The sequence below is a fragment of the Callorhinus ursinus genome, unplaced genomic scaffold (genome assembly GCF_003265705.2).
Source record: "Callorhinus ursinus isolate GAN/ISIS: 27379988/994484 unplaced genomic scaffold, GSC_fseal_2.0 scaffold74, whole genome shotgun sequence".
In the NCBI taxonomy this organism is placed as follows: Eukaryota; Metazoa; Chordata; class Mammalia; order Carnivora; family Otariidae; genus Callorhinus; species Callorhinus ursinus.
Genome location: NW_027397136.1, coordinates 477,184 through 496,629, shown reverse-complemented (window position 1 = coordinate 496,629; position 19,446 = coordinate 477,184). Strand labels below are relative to the sequence as shown.

At 44.9% G+C, this 19,446-nt stretch overlaps 2 protein-coding genes across 7 annotated transcripts in view; one reads left to right on the top strand and one right to left on the bottom strand.

The window, feature by feature from the left end:
* The window catches only part of BCL2L13 (BCL2 like 13), a 124,269-nt gene extending 105,884 nt beyond the window's left edge, over positions 1-18,385 (top strand). Inside the window, exon 7 of the mRNA XM_073886931.1 lies at positions 18,359-18,385. The gene's annotated coding sequence lies outside the window, so the exon portion shown is untranslated. The remainder of the gene's footprint in view (positions 1-18,358) is intronic.
* BID (BH3 interacting domain death agonist) overlaps positions 1-19,446 on the bottom strand; it is a 47,380-nt gene that overhangs the window by 17,259 nt on the left and 10,675 nt on the right. For all 6 annotated transcript variants that reach the window (XR_012376473.1, XM_025851757.2, XM_073886932.1 and 3 more), the window contains one exon: positions 582-657. Coding sequence is in view for 4 of the 6 variants with exons in the window: in XM_025851754.2 (XP_025707539.1) it covers positions 582-657 (76 nt within the window). In the remaining 2 variants the exon portion in view is untranslated. Of the gene's footprint in view, positions 1-581; positions 658-19,446 lie in introns of those variants that run through there.

Below are 19,446 nucleotides of genomic sequence, written 5' to 3'. Positions count from 1 at the left end.
CCACCAAATCCTTAGATTTTTTGCTGAAACCTTCCCCAATGGCCAGTGAGAACAAAAGGCTGATGCACACAACATGCACACAGAGGAGCCCCTGGGGCTGGGGCCTCTACAGAAGCTGGCAGAGAAGGGAAGCAGAAAGACTATTAGTAAGCAGATGAATAAAGAGCTTTTGACTGGATATGCCATGATTCTCTCTTCCAGCCAGTTAGAAGGTGAGTACAGAGAAGGCAATTTAGGTACCATCCTGCTGAAGCCAGGGGAATGGCCTATATGACCTCAGGGTGATCACTTCCAAGAACTCTAGAGCTTCTGAAAGGTCCTGAACCACAGAGTTGCCTTGCCCTTCCAGGGAGCGACCAGGCCCAAGGTAGAGGGAAGTGGACGAGGAGACAAGACAGGTCTTTGTTCTCTTCTCTTTACTGTGCTCCTCTAAGTTGTGAATGTGAGGCTCCTCCCTGCAGCATTGTCAAAGGGGCCAGCGGGGTCCCACATTGACGGCACACACACAAAGAAAAAGCTGGTCTCGGGCATGTTCACTCCCCCTCCCGAAGCATTTCTCCAGGAGAAGCCCAAGGGCTGACCTTAGAATCCATGGCACAGGCGGCCTGGCAGGGCTCCAACTTGCTTCCGGCTTTGTGGGTGTCCCAAGTCAGCAGCCTGAAAGAGGACACACATACACACAGGGTAGGCAGCTGTTCCCTGCGGGGACACCCCCTCCGGGACCCTCAGGAGAGAACTGAGGGAGCCAGCCTGGGCCCTGGCTCTAAGACGCTCTCCAGACATAGCAGCCAAGCTCACACCTCGCCCACCCCAACCACAACTCACCCAGGCTGCTCCCTTCTCAGCATGGAGCCTGGGCAGCAACCAAGCCGACTCTGGAGTTTTCCTCATCTCAGAGACTTGCCAAAGCACTGAGAGCTCCCCAGGGTCGGTCTCCAACCTCAGAGTTCAGCTCTCCCACCCAGAGCTCACGGATAAGACCTCACTGATCAGGCAAATCAGGGCAGTCTAGTTTATGAATTCTTTCTAGGCAAATACTTATATTAGCGCATTTCCTACAAGAATAAAGTTAGCTTGGGCACCTGGGTGGTGCAGGTGGTCAAGTGTCCGACTCTTGGTTTCAGCTCAGGTTGTGATCTCAGGGTCATGAGATAGAACCCTAACTCAGCTCCGGCTCAGTGCTGAGTCTGCTTGGGTTTCCCTCTGCCCCTCCTTGCCCCCCCCCCCCCAGTGCACGCTCTCAAATAAATAAAAATCTTAAAAAAGAGAGAAGAAAGTTAGCTAATAAAGTATACCTAGAAGTTTTTAGGGCCTCTCGTTATTACTATGACTACTAATATGACCACTACCCAAGCCTTCCTTCAGCGTACAACCATTCTCAGAGCCTTCACATTATCTCTTCTGTTCCACACAACTAAGTTGAGAAGTGGGTAGTATACTTTGTTGATCCTGTCTTACTTGGATGAGAGAATAAGGTTTGGGGAGTAAGAGACAGCCAGGCAGACCAGTTCTCCCCACAGGCCACATGTTTCAATGGCATTCATATAGAAAGAGCTCTTATAAAATGTATATAAAGAAAAAGAAGCTTTGAAAGTAAAATGTTTTCTTAGCATTCAGTGGCCAAGAAAGAAGGAAAGAGAATGTATATTTGACAATTACACAAAAGATTAAAGCTCCTCTATGGCACCTATTCCAAACTAAATCCTCCTAAACAACTGACCAGACAAAAGGCAACTGGGGATTGAGTTCAAAATGATTATGCCCATGAAGTGGAATATACAGAACATGAAAAGGATGAGCGATCCTGAACAATGGTTTCTACAGAACAGTCTCAACAATATAATACTATCTTAAAATGTATTTGCCTGTGTATGTGTGGTTTACACACAATATTAGGTTGAACCAAATGACATGGTCATTTTGTAGGATAAAAAACAGCCAAATCTGGCAATTTTATCTTGGTTCTTAAATGTAGAGGAGATAAAAAGCAAGAACAGACAACCAACTCCTCTATAGGAAGCAAGGGTGAGGCTCCCACAGGCAAGTGAAAAGGGGGCCAAGATCAGCACTGATGGGAAACGTGCCTTCCCCCACCAGGCAGCCACGCACATTTGCGGGACACAATTATTCTTAGATCTGTCCATCTCCCGGTCTCAGGTGCTCCTGTCGGCCTTCAGGGGTCATGCAAAGCCAGAGGCTGTACCCCAACCCTCACACTGGGAAATCTGGAAGAGCCCACACCCACGCTGGGTATGGCTGGGGGGGCCGGTTAAGAGCAAAGGACTCACAGGTACTTGGACAGACAGGGAACCAACAAGGACGCTGCATTATGGGCCATCTACAGGCCCTCCATCGCACAGGAGGCAAGAGGTGGAGCCATTATCAGAATCAGGACAAAGAATAAAATAGAACATGTCCCTATTGGCCACAGAAGCCAAACCATGTCCACAAGTCATTGCCAGTGTAAAGGTGCAGTGAAGAGAACCCTGGCCTCCACCTTGTTCTCTCAAGAAATAATTCACATATGGGGCTCCTGGGTGGCTCGGTCGGTAAGTGTCCAACTGTGGCTTCCACTCAGATCATGATCTCAGGGTTGTGAGATGAAGCCCCTGTGGCCACAGCTCCTGCTCAATGGGGAGTCGGCTTGGAGATTCGCTCCCTCTGCCCCTCCCCCCACTCATGCCCATGCTTGCTCTCTCTATAAAATCAATCTTTTTTTAAAAAAAGGGAAAGAATTCACATAAACATTTGTTTCCTCCAGACTTTGATACAGTGAAAATAAAAGGAAACCTTGCTTAGAATGGAGTCATGACCAGCAGGGGGGCTCTCTCATGCCCTACGACTGCTCATGAATTTCAGACCCAACAGGAAGAAACACAGCCTATAAGTCTGACCCTACTTCACTACCCTGTTACCCCAGTAGGAAGAAGAAAGGTTTTCCTCCTGCCCCAGCCAACAACCCAGCCAAGGAGAGACTGGCATGGGTCAGCCAATGAGAGGCCGCTATACTCAGAACTCCTCGTTTACTCCAATGGGCTTTTGGCTTTTTTTTTTTTTTTAAGATTTTATTTATTTATTTGACAGACACAGCAAGAGAGGGAACACAAGCAGGGGGAGTGGGAGAGGGAGAAGCAGGCTTCCTGCCGAGCAGGGAGCCCGATGCGGGGCTCGATCCCAGGACCCTGGGATCATGACCTGAGCCGAAGGCAGACCCTTAACGACTGAGCCACCCAGGCGCCCCTGGGCTTTTGGTTTCCAACAGCCGTGCCAGCAGTCCTCTCCTTTGTTTTGAGAATTTACTATGGTTTTGCCATAACTTGCTTGTCCTAAATTACAATTCTCTGCTATTCCAGAATAAACCCACTGCTGCTGGTAAAATCAGTGGCAGTTTTACTTCCAAGGTTAACATTATTTGGTGATCAGAAGTGGGACTCACAGATCACCCCCACCAGCTGCAAGGCTGGGGAGCCAACACGTGCCGGGACCCACGAAGCCAGTCGGGCTCACTGCTTTCTCACTGACCCTGAAGTTTGAGGGTTAGTTTTCTCCTGGATTTCGAGTTCTGCGCTCTTTATGCTTGAGCATTCCAGACTTTATTTGGGACCTGTTTTAAGGCCTTGTCCTTTCTGAGAATACTTGTTTGGCCTTTGGTCTGACTCCTTTGGGACCAGGCTATTCCTGTTGAAACTTTGCGGTTTAGGAACTTTTCTTTTTGCTCTAGAGAAACAAAAAACACCTAAGAAATGGTATCCCAGTCATACAAATGCCCCTCTTCTGAGGCCCTGGCCAGTTTTTTTTTGCTTAAAAACTACACTCCCGGGGCGCCTGGATGGCTCAGTTGGTTAAGCGACTGCCTTCGGCTCAGGTCATGATCCTGGAGTCCCGGGACTGAGTCCTGCATCGGGCTCCCTGCTCAGCGGGGAGTCGGCTTCTCCCTCTGACCCTCCTCCCTCTTATGCTGTCTCTCATTCTCTCTCTCAAATAAATAAATAAAATCTTAAAAAAAATTTAAAAACTACACTCCCTTCTCATGTACATTTCTAACTAAATGGACCGACTTAACTAAAAGTAATTTAGAACGTCAATGGCCATTATGAGGCACTTTTTCTCCCCAGACTTGTTTTACTCTAAATTAGAAAGCTGTGGTCCCTAAAAAGGGCAAAAAACTGAGTTAGATGTCTATTTTGATTGGTACCTTGAGGCTCCCAAATGTCAGGATTCTAGGTTTGCCTCTTTGCAAAATAATACTTTGAAATTAACTGGGGCAAACAGCTGAAAGAAGTCAAAACTGCTTCTGAAGCCCCCGCCCTCCTTGTTTCCAGATAGGAGGCAGCCACCTGTCGAGCACAGGTGTTGTGCCGTTTTCCTCTATTCTTCCAACCTCACTTTTCCTCTAAACCTCCTCTCCCCACTCTCTCCTCCCTTAAACCTATTAAAACTTGCCCCTTTATAGTTTTTTTTTTTAAGATTTTATTTATTTGACAGAGAGAGACACAGCGAGAGAGGGAACACAAGCAGGGGGAGTGGGAGAGGGAGAAGCAGGCCTCCCGTGGAGCAGGGAGCCCGATGCGGGGCTCGATCCCAGGACCCTGGGACCATGACCTGTGCCGAAGGCAGACACTTAATGACTGAGCCACCCAGGTGCCCCTAAAGTTTACTCTTCTGAGGATCTCAATAAACCCCAAGTTTCTATGTTTCTTGAACTAAGGCCAAACTGCCAGCCATAGTTAGTTTCCTAAAGTAACTGAGGGCCCCATAGGTTGCTAAAGAATTTAACATATTCAAGCTTATCAACCTGGTTTCTCAGATTTTTATCAGTTCGCCCGTATGCTCCTTGGTGAGGGCCAGGCCAAACATTGGATGAAACTAGCCCGATGGGAACATCCCGAAGGGGATTTAGATAACCAAACCCCTAACTTTTGGCAAGGTGCTAGAAAACTCATTGGGAAATGTTCACGAGCAATTACAGTAGCTTTTCCTAAGCCCTGGAATAAAATTCAGGTTTGCAAACAAAGCCTGATGAACCTGTTCATGACTATTACAATCAACTCCAAAATGTTTTTAAAGAAAGTTCTGGTCTTCCTTCGGATGTGAATCCACATGGGTAGCATTTAATTGCTTGTTAATGGGCTAGTTTTTCTCCTTTAGTTAAAAAGGACCAGGATGGGGCACCTGGGTGGCTCAGTCTCAGGTCGTGATCCTGGAGTCCTGGGATCGAGTCCCCACCAGGCTCCCTGCTCAGCGGGGAGTCTGCTTCTCCCTCTGACCCTCCCCCCCCATGCTCCATGCTCGCTCGCTCGCTCTCTCTCTCAAATAAAATCTTAAAAAAAAAAAAAAGGGTGGAATGGGAAACTCCAGGATGGGATGAGAAACTATGTACGCTCCAGATTTAATTTGCCAGAGCAGCTGGCTGGCATCCAGGTAAGTCACCTAAAAGAAAGACCGCTAAAATTCTTAATTTTCAACTTCGGCAAATGAAGGCTCCTGAAACCAAAAACCTCCTGGTTTCTGCTGTTATTGCAAAGAGCCAGGACACTGGAAAAAAGACTGTTACAAACTTAAGCACTTCAGGAGCCTTTAACCCCGTCGCCAGCCTTCCCGGGATCCCACTTCCCAATGATGAGGCTCCAAGGAACTACAGGGGCTCTTCCCAATCCTCCCTCTTAATTGGCTCCGAGAAACCACTCTGCAGACCAGGAATTAATCTGTGTCCGTACTGACACCACAGCTGTACTCTCGGGGCTGGACCCCACTGCTATAATGCAGCCTCCCCCGCAGAGTACTAAAACAGCTCAAACAGTAGGGGTCTCTCACAAACCTCAACACGTTCCTGTCTCTGAACCTATTCCCTCTGTCTAGACCCTTTCAGAGATACACAGCCTTTTCTCCTTCGTTCTTCCACTGCTATTCATTTGCTGGGCTGAGATTTTTTTTTGAAAAGTATCAGGCAGGAATGTCTTTCTCCCAAAAGGGGTAAATAATTCTAGAATTTGTTAGTAGTAATCAAAACAGCCAACCAGAAAAATTAGATGAGCCTTTGACATCTTTTGTTTCTTCTCTGATGGCACTATAGCTGAGTCTGGAGACACTGATCATTTACTCCTATCAGATCAGTTACATTCCTCTTTATGGACAAAATCTTCAATGGATAGATAATTGGCAGAAGCCACAGCGCACCTCCCATCAAGATTCAAAGAGATCCCTCAAAACCTCTCCTCGGCATTAATCCACATCATATAAACAAAGACATCCACGCACTTCAAGGCATTAAGCCCATAACAGATTACAAGGCTCAGGCCTCATTACTTCCTACACTAGTCCCTGGAATGCCCCTGTTTTACCTGTGAGAAAACCCAGGGGTCAAGGATGGAAGTTAGTCCAGGACCTCTGAGCAATAAATAACACTGTTATCCCACGGCACCCTGTCGTCCGTAACTCCCATATATGCTACTGAGATCCATTTCCACTGAAAGCAGATTTTTTTCACTGGAATTGATCTATACAGAGCTTTCTTAGTATTTCCACTGATGAAGAGGAGAATGGTAAATACCATGCTGCTTGTGCTACTGCCTGCAACTCCTTCTGAAGTCACTGAGCAGCACTTTTACCCCTGGCCGTGTCAGCCCAACAGGCGGAGTTACACGCCCTTACTCAAGCTTGTACCTTAGCCAAGGGTAAAACTGCAGGCATTTATACCGATAGCCCATATACCTTTGGTGTGGCTCGTGACTTTGGAATATTATGAAAACAACGAGGTATCCTTGCCTCCAATGGGGATACGATTTTAAAAGGCTCCTATGGCCATAATTTACTGGATGCCATACTTTTACTGGCTGCTCTGGCTATTAAGGTTCCTGGGCATTCCAGATCAACTCCCTAGAATTCAAAGGAAGCCACCTTACAGACAGCTTCACAAAAAAAACAAAAACAAAAACCACGCTTTCAAGGAAACCGGTAGCCAAACCTCTGTCATGTTCCAAAGGGATGTTCTCACCAATGATAATTTGGAAAAACTGACCAGAGACACTCAGTTGACCCCAGAGAGGAAAAAAACAATATTGGAAATGTAGTAATTGTTCAATGGTTTGATAAAGAGAGAACTCTGATTTGGACCAAATAATCTGGCCCTACCAGAAATTCTAATATTTCTATCCACCACTGTACATGCATTAAACTGTTGATCTACTGACAAAATGACAGCATTCATGAACCAGTACTGGTAGGGAAATATTAATAAGGCCACAAAAACTGTCCACCTCACTCGTCCCACCCGTCCAAAGTACAATCCAGGGAAAGCTGTTCAGATTTTTAGATGGTTTTTATATGGTTTCCCCATCTCATGGATGTTAGGGATAAATGTTTTAGTCATGCTTGTATGTTTTCTCACTGACCGAAAGCTTTCCCTTTTACATTGGCAAATGCTTCTCCTGTGGCTAAACTTCTGTTAGAAAAGATTATCCCTGGGGTGCCTGGGTGGTGCAGTCAGTTAAGTGTCAAATTCTTGGTTTCTGCTCAGGTCATGATCTCAGGGTCGTGGGACTGAGCCCCGCATCAGGCTCCACGCTGAGCATGGAGTCTGCTTGAGATTCTCTCCCTCTGCTTGTGCTCTCTCTCAAACAAATAAAATAAATCTTAAAAAAAAAAAAAAAGATTATCCCTATCTGAGGAACCCTCTCAAACTTCAAAGTGAACAGGGAACCCATTTTACTGATCAGGTGCTTCGACAAGTCTGTGCTATTTGATTGGTTTTATACTTTCATTGTCCATACCTCCATTAATCCTCAGGGTTGGTCAAATATACTAACAGCAGTATCAGGACTCTGCTGGCAAAATGTGTAGAGACCCTCCAAGTACCTTGGCAGAAAGCATTGCCACCAGTCCTTCCAAATCTCAGATCTACCTTACAGGAAATCACAGACTGTCACCCTTTGAGATACTCGCAGAACATCCAATACACTTGGCCCCTGCCTCCTCTGATCCACAGCTGATAAAAGGAGATCTACTTCAAAATTGTAAAGGCCTAATTGCTTCTATTAAAAACACCCACGCTTCGGTAATGCAATCTTCTCCCAGTGCGTTCCCAGGAGATGGCCACCTGAAGCATCACATCTTGTACCATGGAGATTTTGTCAATTGGAAAAGACACCTCCAGAAAGACTCGACTTTATCAGAGACTGCTAACCGACTCTTAAGCCATCAGACTCCAGGGAAAAGACTTCTGGATTCACATAACACATCTACAGAAAGCACCAGACTCTGGCTCGACCTGCACACCCCCTGCTGACCTGGAAGGGAAGTTCTGGAATTGAAGCAGACACCACCGGGTGAGACAGCTTTCCAAGAGGTCTGGAGCAGGCCTGTATACCTTTTTCTCACTACTGTTTCTCTCTCTTTCGTGGGAAGATAATGTCCTTACCTGCATCTCCCAGCCCCTGTGAGAGGGGGAAACCTCTTCTTTTGATTATGGCCTTTTGGAAACAACCTCATCATGATTCTGGGACTCATTTCTCACTTGCTTTTTCTGAAGGGTTAAGAAGACTCAGAATTCACAAAAGCCTTCTTTTACCTAAACTATTAACTGACTCTGGATTCTTACCCAAATTAATGGCCTCCAGGGGTGCCTGGGTGGCTCAGTCTTTAAGCCTTGGCTCAGGTCATGATCCCAGGGTCTTGGGATCAAGCCCCGCGTCGGGCTCCCTGCTCGGCGGGAAGCCTGCTTCTCCCTCTCCCACTCCCCCTGCTTGTGTTCCTTCTCTCGCTGAGTCTCTCTCTGTCAAATAAATGAATAAAATCTTAAAAACAACAACAACAACAACAAAACAAATTAATAGTCTCTGAATTTGCAACTTCACAGGCCATATTATCGATAAAACATTTTATTCCAAACAGCTCTTCTGAGATATAACAATACTGATTTAAAACTTCACCTAAGTTTTGCTCTTCTGCAAAAAGTCCAACAGCTATGGCTGTATTTTTACACCTGCACTGAATCTTCCCAAGTGTGCTCAGTTGCATCTTTCAGTATGCTCTGGCTGTACCCAGCTATGTCCCATATTGTCCTTTCCTGGTCCCTTTACAAGCAGAAACTGCAGGAGGCATGCCTTTGTAGGGAGAAGATTTCTCCCTGATGTCAGAATTAAGTGCCAATAAATATTTCAGCTGGCTACTTTCAGAGTTAGAGTCCTGGCTTAGAACCATCATACAATTTGGAATTCATTTTACTTCTTCAAACAGAAATTATTTTAAGTTTTGTATTTTGTTGTCTGTCAAACTTTCTAAAAATGATGTGCCCAGTAACATGATGCTGGTTCAGTGCTTCAAGATGATCTCCAATGCTTACATTTTGATAAATTAGACTATAGGTGGGAAGTGCCAAACAGTTCTCCCTCCTAACCCTTGTTATCAACCGTGGCCTTAAGGGATTTCCAACTGCTACGCACTTTCCCTCCCAAGTAGGACATGACAACCAGGGAAGGTTCTTCTAGGCACTAAGGAACAAAACTACTACATACGGAAAACCTGACTCTTGATCAGCAATGCTTTCAAAAAAGATCGTGATCAAAAAAGGGGAAAATGTGAAAATTAATAAAAGGAAACCTTGGTTAGAATGGAGTCAGGAAGCCAGCAGGGGGCGCTCTCACACCCTGCCAGTAGATACTACTTAACTACCACTGCAGAAGGTAGGTAGGCTTCCCCCCACAGCCCAGCCAATGAGAGTCACTATACTTCAAACTCCGTTTCATCCACTGAAATTTTGTTTCTAACAGCCCTCCCAACCTCCCCCTTTCCTCCATAAAAGAGTGTTCCTCTCCCTTGTTCTAGGGACTTGCCTATGGCTTTGGCATGGCTAGCTTGTCCCAAATTGCAATTCTTTGCTGTTGCTAAATAAACCTATTTTCACTGGTAAAAATAACTGGCAGTTTTATTTAAGGTTAACAATACACACATCCACATCCTCAGGTAGACTCTGTCTTCCTTCAAATTGTGGTATTTCCGCTTCAATAGGTATTTTTCAAAAAATGTTTTATTTTGCAGAGGTTTGTTCTCAACCAGGGATGACTTTGCTCCCCCCACCCCCAAGAACATGTGGCAGTGTCTGGAGATATTTCTGGTTGTCTGGGGAGTGTGCTACTGGCATCCAGTGGGATGCTGCTCAACATCCTACAACAGGGCACGCCCCAGAACAAAGAATTCTCTAGCCCAAAGTGTCAACGGTGCTGAGGCTGAAAACCCTGTTCTACTGTACATATACCCCAAAATACAATTAATGCCTTATTACTGGACATTTATAGTTCCCATTTTTTCACCATTAAAAACAGGGCTGTGATGAATACCCTGGTGTGGTGTTTTCCTACTAAGTCCAGAATCAAAGGAGATAGATGTGAAAATTCAGCGTATGCACAGGCCTCACAGTGGTCAGAGACAACAGGGACTGTAGCTCAGCTGGGCTGTGCCCAGGTCACACAGGCCTCAGGGTCACTGCCACAGTACCCCGGGGATGTATGGCCCAATGGAGGTCTTTAGGAAAGGGGGCTGCAGTCCCACGCCTGGCTGAGCAGGGCCTGGGGGGATGCATAAACCTTCAGGGCAGAGTGTCTGCCTGCATCTGGTTTACCTCTGGCTTCACTGCTTTGTTACTCAAGAAGAAACTCAAGGAGTCAGCTGTCAGCTGTTAGCAGGGCTAGGCGTACAGGAGTGAAGACCCACGGAAAACCTCAAGGGCTTTGTGTTATTAATGGCTCCATCCTCGAACCCCAATTCCTAACCAAAGTTGCCAGCAAGAAGGAAAACTCAAGCAGCCAAGAACTGATGTCCTCTCCTTTCTGAGATCCAGCAGGAAAATGGCAAGGTAGATGGAAACGGGAAAGAGCAAGCCACTGGCTTCCCCCCGGACGAGGCTTTCCAGTTACCTAGCTTGTTCACAGCCAGTATTTCACCGGTCCCGAGACACACCTATGATGGATGCAGCCTGGGACTTGAGATTCCGCACGGCTGGTTTCTAGGAGATCCTCTCTCCCCCACCCTTATCAGTCTAGGATTCTGAGGTGCAGGGAAGGCAAATATTATTACTCGTTACAAGACCCCGGCAACCACCACGTACTGACGACATCGGAACACACCAGCTACAGTGCCGAGCTCATCTCTGCTTGTGGCTTCTCTCTCTTCTTCATGACATGCCTGTAAAGAAGGCACTTCCACCTAAATTTTCAGAGTCAAGGCTGAGACTGGAGGCTGCCCAGTGAAGGCAGGGAACACAGCACCTGCAGAGCTGCCCAAGGCTGGGGTGTGGGGCAAATTGGTGCCCACCTCTGGGCCTGTTTTCCATGAGAAACATAAGCACAGTGGGTACCTGATGTGTGTCTACTCAGACTCCAATCCCCTTTCCTAAGGCCTGAGAGCCCTACCCTGGACACCAAATGTCCCTGTATTAACTAAAAACCCCAAAGTTCACCAAAAAACAACCCAACACCATCCCATAAAGTCAGTCAATTTGGGCGCTTGGCCCAAAGGGAGGCAGGAGCAAGTATACACAAGTGCCCTGGAAGGACAAAGGTTTTATGAGGACAAAACCTTGGCAGGGCAGGCCTCTCCTTCCCAACATAGATTCACCTGTGTCCCCCCCACCACACTCACCTCCTCACCAACCACCAAGCAGACCTCAAGGTTACTAAACATTGCACAGGGGGGCATGCTACAATTATGCTGGGAGAACCCAACTCTGCATGACCCCAGCCCATCACTTAACCAGCTGTGTGACTGTGAGTATGGCTTTCATCAATCAACAACCCACATTGAGCTCGTTCAATGTGCAGGCACGGTGCATGCAGCTGGAAGAACAATGGAAAAATGACCCATTGTGGGCGGCAGGGGGAACACCTGGGTGGCTCAGTCGGTTAAGCATCTGCCTTTGGCTCAGGTCATGATCTCAGGGTCCTTGGATGGAGCCCTGCATTGGGCTCCCTGCTCGATGGGCAGCCTGCTTCTCCCTCTCCGCCGCTTATGCTTTCTCTCATGCTCTTGCTCTCTCAAATAAATAAAATCTTAAAAAAAAAAAAAAGACCATGGGGAAAGATATCTCTTTATCTATATACAGACCCTTGAAAACGGGTTTAAACTTCGTGGGTCCACTTATACACAGATTTTTTACAGTACTGTAAATGTATTTTCTCTTCCTTATGATTTTCTCAGTAACATTTCCCTTTGTCTAGCTTACTTTATTTTTTTTAAGATTTTATTTATTCACTTGAGAGAGAGACAGAGAGAAAGAGAGCACAAGCAGAGGGGAGAGGCAGAGGGAGAAGCAGACTCCCAGCTGAGCCAAGAGCTGGACCGTGAGATTCCATTCCAGGACGTGGAGATCATGACTTGAGCCGAAGGCAGATGCTTAACCATCTGAGCCACCCAGGTGCCCCTCTCTAGCTTACTTTATTATAAGAATACATATAACCTACAAGATATCTGTTAATTGACCGTTTGCGTTATCAGTAAGGCTTCTTGTCAACAGTAGGCTATTAGCAGTTAAGTTTCTAAGGAGTCAAAAGTCATATGTAGATTTCTGACCGTGGGGCTGGAAGTGGGGGACTCAGCGCCTCTACCCCCATGTTGTTCAAAGGTCAACTGTGTGTGTGAGATGTTCACCTTAAAAAAATTAAACCGCTTAGGCAAAACCATAGGCAAGTCCTCGGCAAGGAGAACACTTGGAGAGGGAAGGGGGAAGCCGGGAGGACTGTTATAATAAACAAAAAGTCCACTGGAGTAAAAGGGGAGCTCCAAGTATAGTGGCTTCTCACTGGCTGAGTTATGACAGTCTCTCATTGGCTGGGCTCATTTGTCCTCTCATCAGTCCTCCTGCTGGGGCAGTAGAGTTGGGGGGGCCCTCGCAAGGTACCCTCTCTTCCTACTAGGTCTGCACATGATGGCGCCCCCTGCTGGCCTCCAGATTCTATGTTAGTGAGATTTTGCTTTATTTTCACCATATCTATATATATCTATGTATCTTATGTATCTACATCTTTTTTACAGCTAAGTATATATGAAGATATATCTATTTTTATAGATAGACCTAGGTCTATATACAGTTGACTCTTGAACAATGTGGGGGTTGGGGGGGCACTGACGCCTGTGCAGTCAAAAATGCCCATGTATCTTCTTTTTTTTAAAGATTTATTTATTTATTTGACAGAGAGAGACACAGCGAGAGAGAGAACACAAGCAGGGGGAGTGGGAGAGGGAGAAGCAGGCTTCCCACTGAGCAGGGAGCCCGATGCGGGGCTCGATCCCAGGACCCCGGGATCATGACCTGAGCCAAAGGCAGACGCTCAACGACTGAGCCACCCAGGCGCCTCGCCCATATAACTTTTAACTCCCCCCAAACTGAACTAGTAATTTTTTTAAAAAAAAAGATTTTATTTATTTATTTGACACAGAGAGAGAGAGACAGTGAGAGGGGGAACACAGCAGGGGGAGAGGGAGAAGCAGGCTTCCCACGGAACAGGGAGCCCAATGCGGGGCTCGATCCCAGGACCCTGGGATCATGACCTGAGCCGAAGGCAGACGCTTAAGAACTGAGCCACCCAGGTGCCCCTGAACTATTAATGTTGACTGAAAGCCTTACTGATAATGTAAACAGGTGATTAACACATACTTTTCATGTTATATGTATGATACATTGTATTCCTATAATAAAGTAAGCTAGAGGGGCACCTGGGTGGCTCCGTCGGTTAAGCGTCCAACTCTTGATTTCAGCTCAGGTCATGATCTTAGGATTGAGATCGACCCTCCATCAGGCTCCGTGCTGAGCACAGAGTCTACCTGAGATTCTCTCTCTCCTTTCCCTTTGCCCCTCACCCCGCTCTCTCACTCTTGCTCTCTAAAATGAATAAATAAAACCTTTTTACAATTTTAAAAATTAGGGTGCCTGGGTGGCTCAGTCGGTTAAGCGACTGCCTTTGGCTCAGGTCATGATCCTGGGGTCCCGGGATCGAGTCCCGCATCGGGCTCCCTGCTCAGCAGGGAGTCTGCTTCTCCCTCTGACCCTCCCCCCTCTCATGTGCTCTTTCTCTCTCTCTCAAATAAATAAAATCTTTAAAAAAAATTTTTTTAATTAAAGCTAGAAAAAAAGAAAATGTCATTAAGAAAATCATCAGGAATGCCTAAATTTATATATGGAAAAAATCTGCATATAAGTGGACCTACACAGTTCAAACTCAAAGGTCAGTTGTATATCTGTGAAAATATAAGTATTTTTATGTTTTCCCCAGACCAGGGATCCAGAAGAGAAAGTGCTATCTGGAAAATACAGGGACAGGGAGTTCACTTTTCTGGGCCTCGGTGTCCTCCTCAGAAAAATGGGTTTGGAGAAGGTGGATTTTCTTTTTCTTTTCCTTCTTAATTGAACATATTAAAGATTTTATTTAACTCATTTAATGGGGGAAACAGTAAAATGTTAAAACCACTCAAAGGAATCAAAGATCCATAGCCACAGGCAATGGGAAAGCTGAAATGAATTTACAAACACACCCCAAACTAGTCAATATCCACAAGGTATTCCACTGGACAGCTCATTTGCACTTCTATGAACAATCATTTGCATCAGTATCAGTTTTCTGCAACTTACAAAGATGTAAAATAACTCAAAGGCAATAAAAGGCAAAGAAAACCTAAAAGACTACAGTTTGAACATCCAGGTTGGGTTTTTTCATTTCCTATTTCAAAGTCTTTCACAGTTTTTCCTGACAGTCTTCCTGCCTATGATAATCATCTCAAAGAATATTCTTTGACATAAATAAAGGCTGGTCTCATTCCACAGGCTTGGTAGTTTACATCAGTACAGCAAGAGTGTTCATTAACCAGTTAAACCTATAAAAGTTTCTTCTGCAAACTTAGAGCCACTCAATATTGAACTACTAAAGCCACAGAATCAACTTCTGACCAGAGACTTTCATAAGGAATCTCGGACCGGACTTTTAAACACCTTATTATTTCAGACCTGAGGGCAGGAAACCAAGCCTAACCAATTCCAGGTTTCATTGGCAATTCCTATAAATGTGAGTGAATTCCTCTATGGAAATAAAGCCCAACCTGGGAACAAAGGCTATTTATCCAGACACTTGAATTTGGCAGACTCTCAAAGGCAGGCAGAGGAGTGGGAAAGATTTACAGTGAAGAAAAGGAGGGGACTTCAGGTGTGCCCCAACTGGAGGCTGGTGGCACCCTGTGTGACTGGTTAGGGGTGCATATTTGGTTTTTTCTGGGTGGTCCTAAGTTGGAAGCAAGGACAAACAGTAGGCCTTATTAATGAAGGCCATTAGGGGCCAATTGTTACAGAAGTTATTTTTAGCTTTCTGGATTGTCACCAGAGACAGATGTCTGATTTCTAGCACGCTGCCTTCCTGAGCTAGTCATTATGTAAGGAGGGGTTATGGTTTCCTGGGTAGGTTGCTGCAGGTGATGTGTTCGGCATTTACGTATGGTCTGGCCACTGTCCATTTATATAGTCAGTCTCTTGCCTCTCTTATTCAGGTCCACCAAGTATCTTAAATTCCCTGGCCTGTCAGGAAATGACCTTCCTAACCCCCTGTACAGCTAAGGCCCTATCAGCCAGGGGCTGGGCAGGGTTCCTGGCAAGGCTTTGTAGGCACTGGCTCCATAAAGTAAAAAGTGGTTTGTCATGACATGCGCATCATGCAGAAATATGACATTCCAAAGAAGGCCCTGGTTACACTTATCAGCTTGTCCAATTATATCCTGTTTAAAAAAAGGACAGTATGGCAGTTTTGAGGCCACACACTTGGTGCCTGGGCCTGTTTTGAGAGCATAAACAGAACTATGGTTGTATTAATTGCATTATTAACTCAGCTCCACATTCTGTTATGTTCCCTAATTATGTTTCAGCATGATCAATCATTAACTTTGCCTTTTTACCCCTACTCCCCGTTTACTCATTGATCATAGAATCCTAATGGTAGGGGGGGCACCTGGGTGGCTCAGTTGGTTAAGCATCTGCCTTCAGCTCAGGTCATTATCCCAGGGTCCTGGGATCGAGCCCTACATCAGACTCCCTGCTCAGCGGGGAGCCTGCTTCTCCCTCTCTCTCTGCCTGCCGCTCCCCCTTGCTTGTGTGAGCACACATGCACACTCTCTAACAAATAAATAAAATAAAAATAAAATAAACCTAATGGGGACCGGATGGTAACATCGGGCTTGATGTACCAGGTCCCAAATAGTGCCTCATTGTTCGGAAGAGTGCTTACCTCTAGGTTGTTGAGCCCCACCCCCTTAAGGTTTCAAGAAACCCCTTCCTCTCCTCTCAAATATATAAGCTGTCCTGGGCGCCTGGGTGGCTCAGTTGGTTAAGCGACTGCCTTCGGCTCAGGTCATGATCCTGGAGTCCCAGGATCGAGTCCCGCATCGGGCTCCCTGCTCAGCGGGGAGTCTCCTTCTCCCTCTGACCCTCTTCCCTCTCGTGCTCTCTATCTCTCATTCTCTCTCTCTCAAATAAATAAATCTTTAAAAAATATATATATATATATAAGCTGTCCCTAGGCTCAGCAGGGTCACTCAGCTTTGGAAATGATCCCGATTTCTCGCTGGACTGCCCTTCTGATAATAAAGATTTCTTTGCTTCAAAGCCAGTATCTCAGACATTAGATTACTGTGTATCCGGTACACAAACAAGTCTGAGTTTGGTAACAGTTTCTCAAAAAATTACACACAGAATTACCATATGATTTAATTTATATTATTCTGCTTCTGGGTATATACACAAAGGAAGTAAAAACAGCAATTCAAACAGATATTTGTACACCCATGTTCTAGCTGTACTATTTACAAAAGCTATGCAAATGTCCATAGATGGGTGAATGGATAAACCAAACATGGTTTTATCCATAGAGTGGAATATTTTTTTAAAAGATTTATTTATTTGTCAGAGAGAGAGAGAGAGAGAGTGAGAGCACAAGCAGGGGGAGCAGCAGGCAGAGGGAGAAGAAGGCTGAGCAGGGAGCCCGATGCAGGGCTCAATTCCAGGACCCTGGGACCATGACCTGAGCCGAAGGAAATGCTTACCCGATTGAGCCACTCAGGTGTCCCAGTAGAGTGGAATATTAATTCAGCTTCAGAAAGGAAGAACAAGGGGTGCCTAGGTCCCTGATGGTTAAGCGTCTGCCTTCAAAACAGGGAGACTTCACAGGAATTCCAGGGCAGGGAAGAAGGGTACGTGAGTGAGGTGGGGGGCAGGAGGGCAGCAGAGAACTAGGTATCATTTTTAAATGTTTCATTTCAGTTTCCCAAAGCAGAGTCTATTAAATTGTTGTGGGTTACAGACAGTACAGGCAGCTTAAGGAGTTTCCTCATGTAATCTAGAAAATGGAAATGAAACCTCAGCAATATTCCAAGCAATCCCCACAGCACAGTTTCCCACACAGGTTTGTTGTGTCCTACAGAAATCGTGCTTGACAGCATTTGAGGCCAGCAGGCCACTTCCATGGCTCTGTCAGTCAGTATCCAGAGTAAAAAGTGCCCTGAAAATCCTGACTCTGAGCACTGGTGTCGTCTGAAAGTTGTTGAAGCCATGCTAACTCAGAAGTCTGTTTTTTTAAGTATTACTAGTTTAAGGTACTTGGTATCATCCTTTTCCACAAGGCCTTAATTCTATCCTTTGTTGGAGATATACATATATACACACACACACATCATCTACAGGTGGCAGAGACTTACTGGTTGTGATTAATTCATTTCTCCAACTGGTACTATAAGAATGGAAGAGAGACAGATTCTCTTTTTGGGTATGATACATAACTATTTCATAACAAATTTCATCACTTTCCCCTGAGAATAAAAACATAATATGGGCAGAAAGGCACTGCCATAAAGCAAACGTTTTCTGAAATATTTGCATTCATAACATTTTATCTGCACAAACGTAACCAAGGTAAGCCCGAGCAAGCACCTCTTCTGATCCGACAGCTGCTCTTTGCACGCAGCCCTCACAAGACTGACACTTCAAACAAATCTAATTCATTTTATAGTATTTCTCTTTTTAGAAGGTGAATGACCTTTGTGATTTACAGGGGCACTCTGAGAAATCTCAATGACTGTTTTAGGCAATAACATATTCTGAAAAAATTTTTGTCTACATTTAGGGTCCAGTTTTTGGAAGGCAGCACCAAAAGTGTTGTCTGAGGCCATCTGGCATTTAAGTGAGGATCATGGGATACCTGAGAAACCAGAGCTGTTAATGAAACTAACAAAACCTTAGTTCTTTCATAAGTGATGAGCCTTTGTTCTTTGTAGGGTTTTTTCCCTTCAAGCAATCAATAATGTAAGTTACCATAAAGTATCAAAAATTGTTTTACAGAATCTCTGCTATCCAGTTGGATTACACGGAAAGTAAAGAATAATCTTTCATTTTGGCAGTAAAGGCATCAATGAGTAAACCAAGAAAGCAAGACCATCAAAATAAGCAAACTTTGCCAAAGCTATGACATATTTCATAGCTTCTTTTCAGACTCAGTCATTTAACAGATCTGCAGGGGCGCCTGGGTGGCTCAGTCATTAAGTGTCTGCTTTCGGCTCGGGTCATGGTCCCAGGGTCCTGGGATCGAGCCCCGCATCAGGCTCCCTGCTGTCGGAAGCCTGCTTCTCCCTCTCCCACTCCCCCTGCTTGTGTTCCCTCTCTCGCTGTGTCTCTGTCAAATAAATAAATAAAATCTTAAAAAAAAAACAAAACAGATCTGCAGAAACATGAAAATGTTCTCATGAAAAGTGTTTTATAAAAGATAGTATTTTTAAAAGTTCATGTTAACAAGCATCGGTATTTTCCAATGAATCAACAAATACTTTAAAAATTTCTCAGTTTTAATTTCAAACACAGAAAGAATAATAAATAAACCCACTTAATCAAAAGCTTTTGGGGTCCCCAATAATTTTCATGTGTAAAAGAATCTAGAGACAAAAAAGTGTGAGCAATGCTGCTTTGAGGAAAAAAAACAAAACCCTTTTGCTTGAAAATTAAAAGCATATACACAAAGTTTTTATCTGCCATTCATATTAAGTATAACTTTTAACCAAACTAATTAACTTGTACTTCCCAGAGAACTAGGGGGTTGAGAGCTGTCACTCATGAACATTTTAGCAGACTAGCACAACTCCTGAACACAATACATAACACAACTTTCTATAGCCCCCCCACACACCCCTTTCATACTTTCTCACATTAATAGTAGCCAAAGATAAAGCTTTTTAGTATATTAAAAAAAAACCTTAAAATTATACCTAGTAATCAGTGTTTCAGTATTCTATGTATACAATGACTACCGATTAATTAACCCAGTTTAATATTATCCCAGGTTTTAGGTTACTTAAGCTTTATCTTCAAATACTGTTAAAATAAAAACACTGTCAGAATTTAACTGAATTTAGTTGAAAACAAATTTACATTTTTTA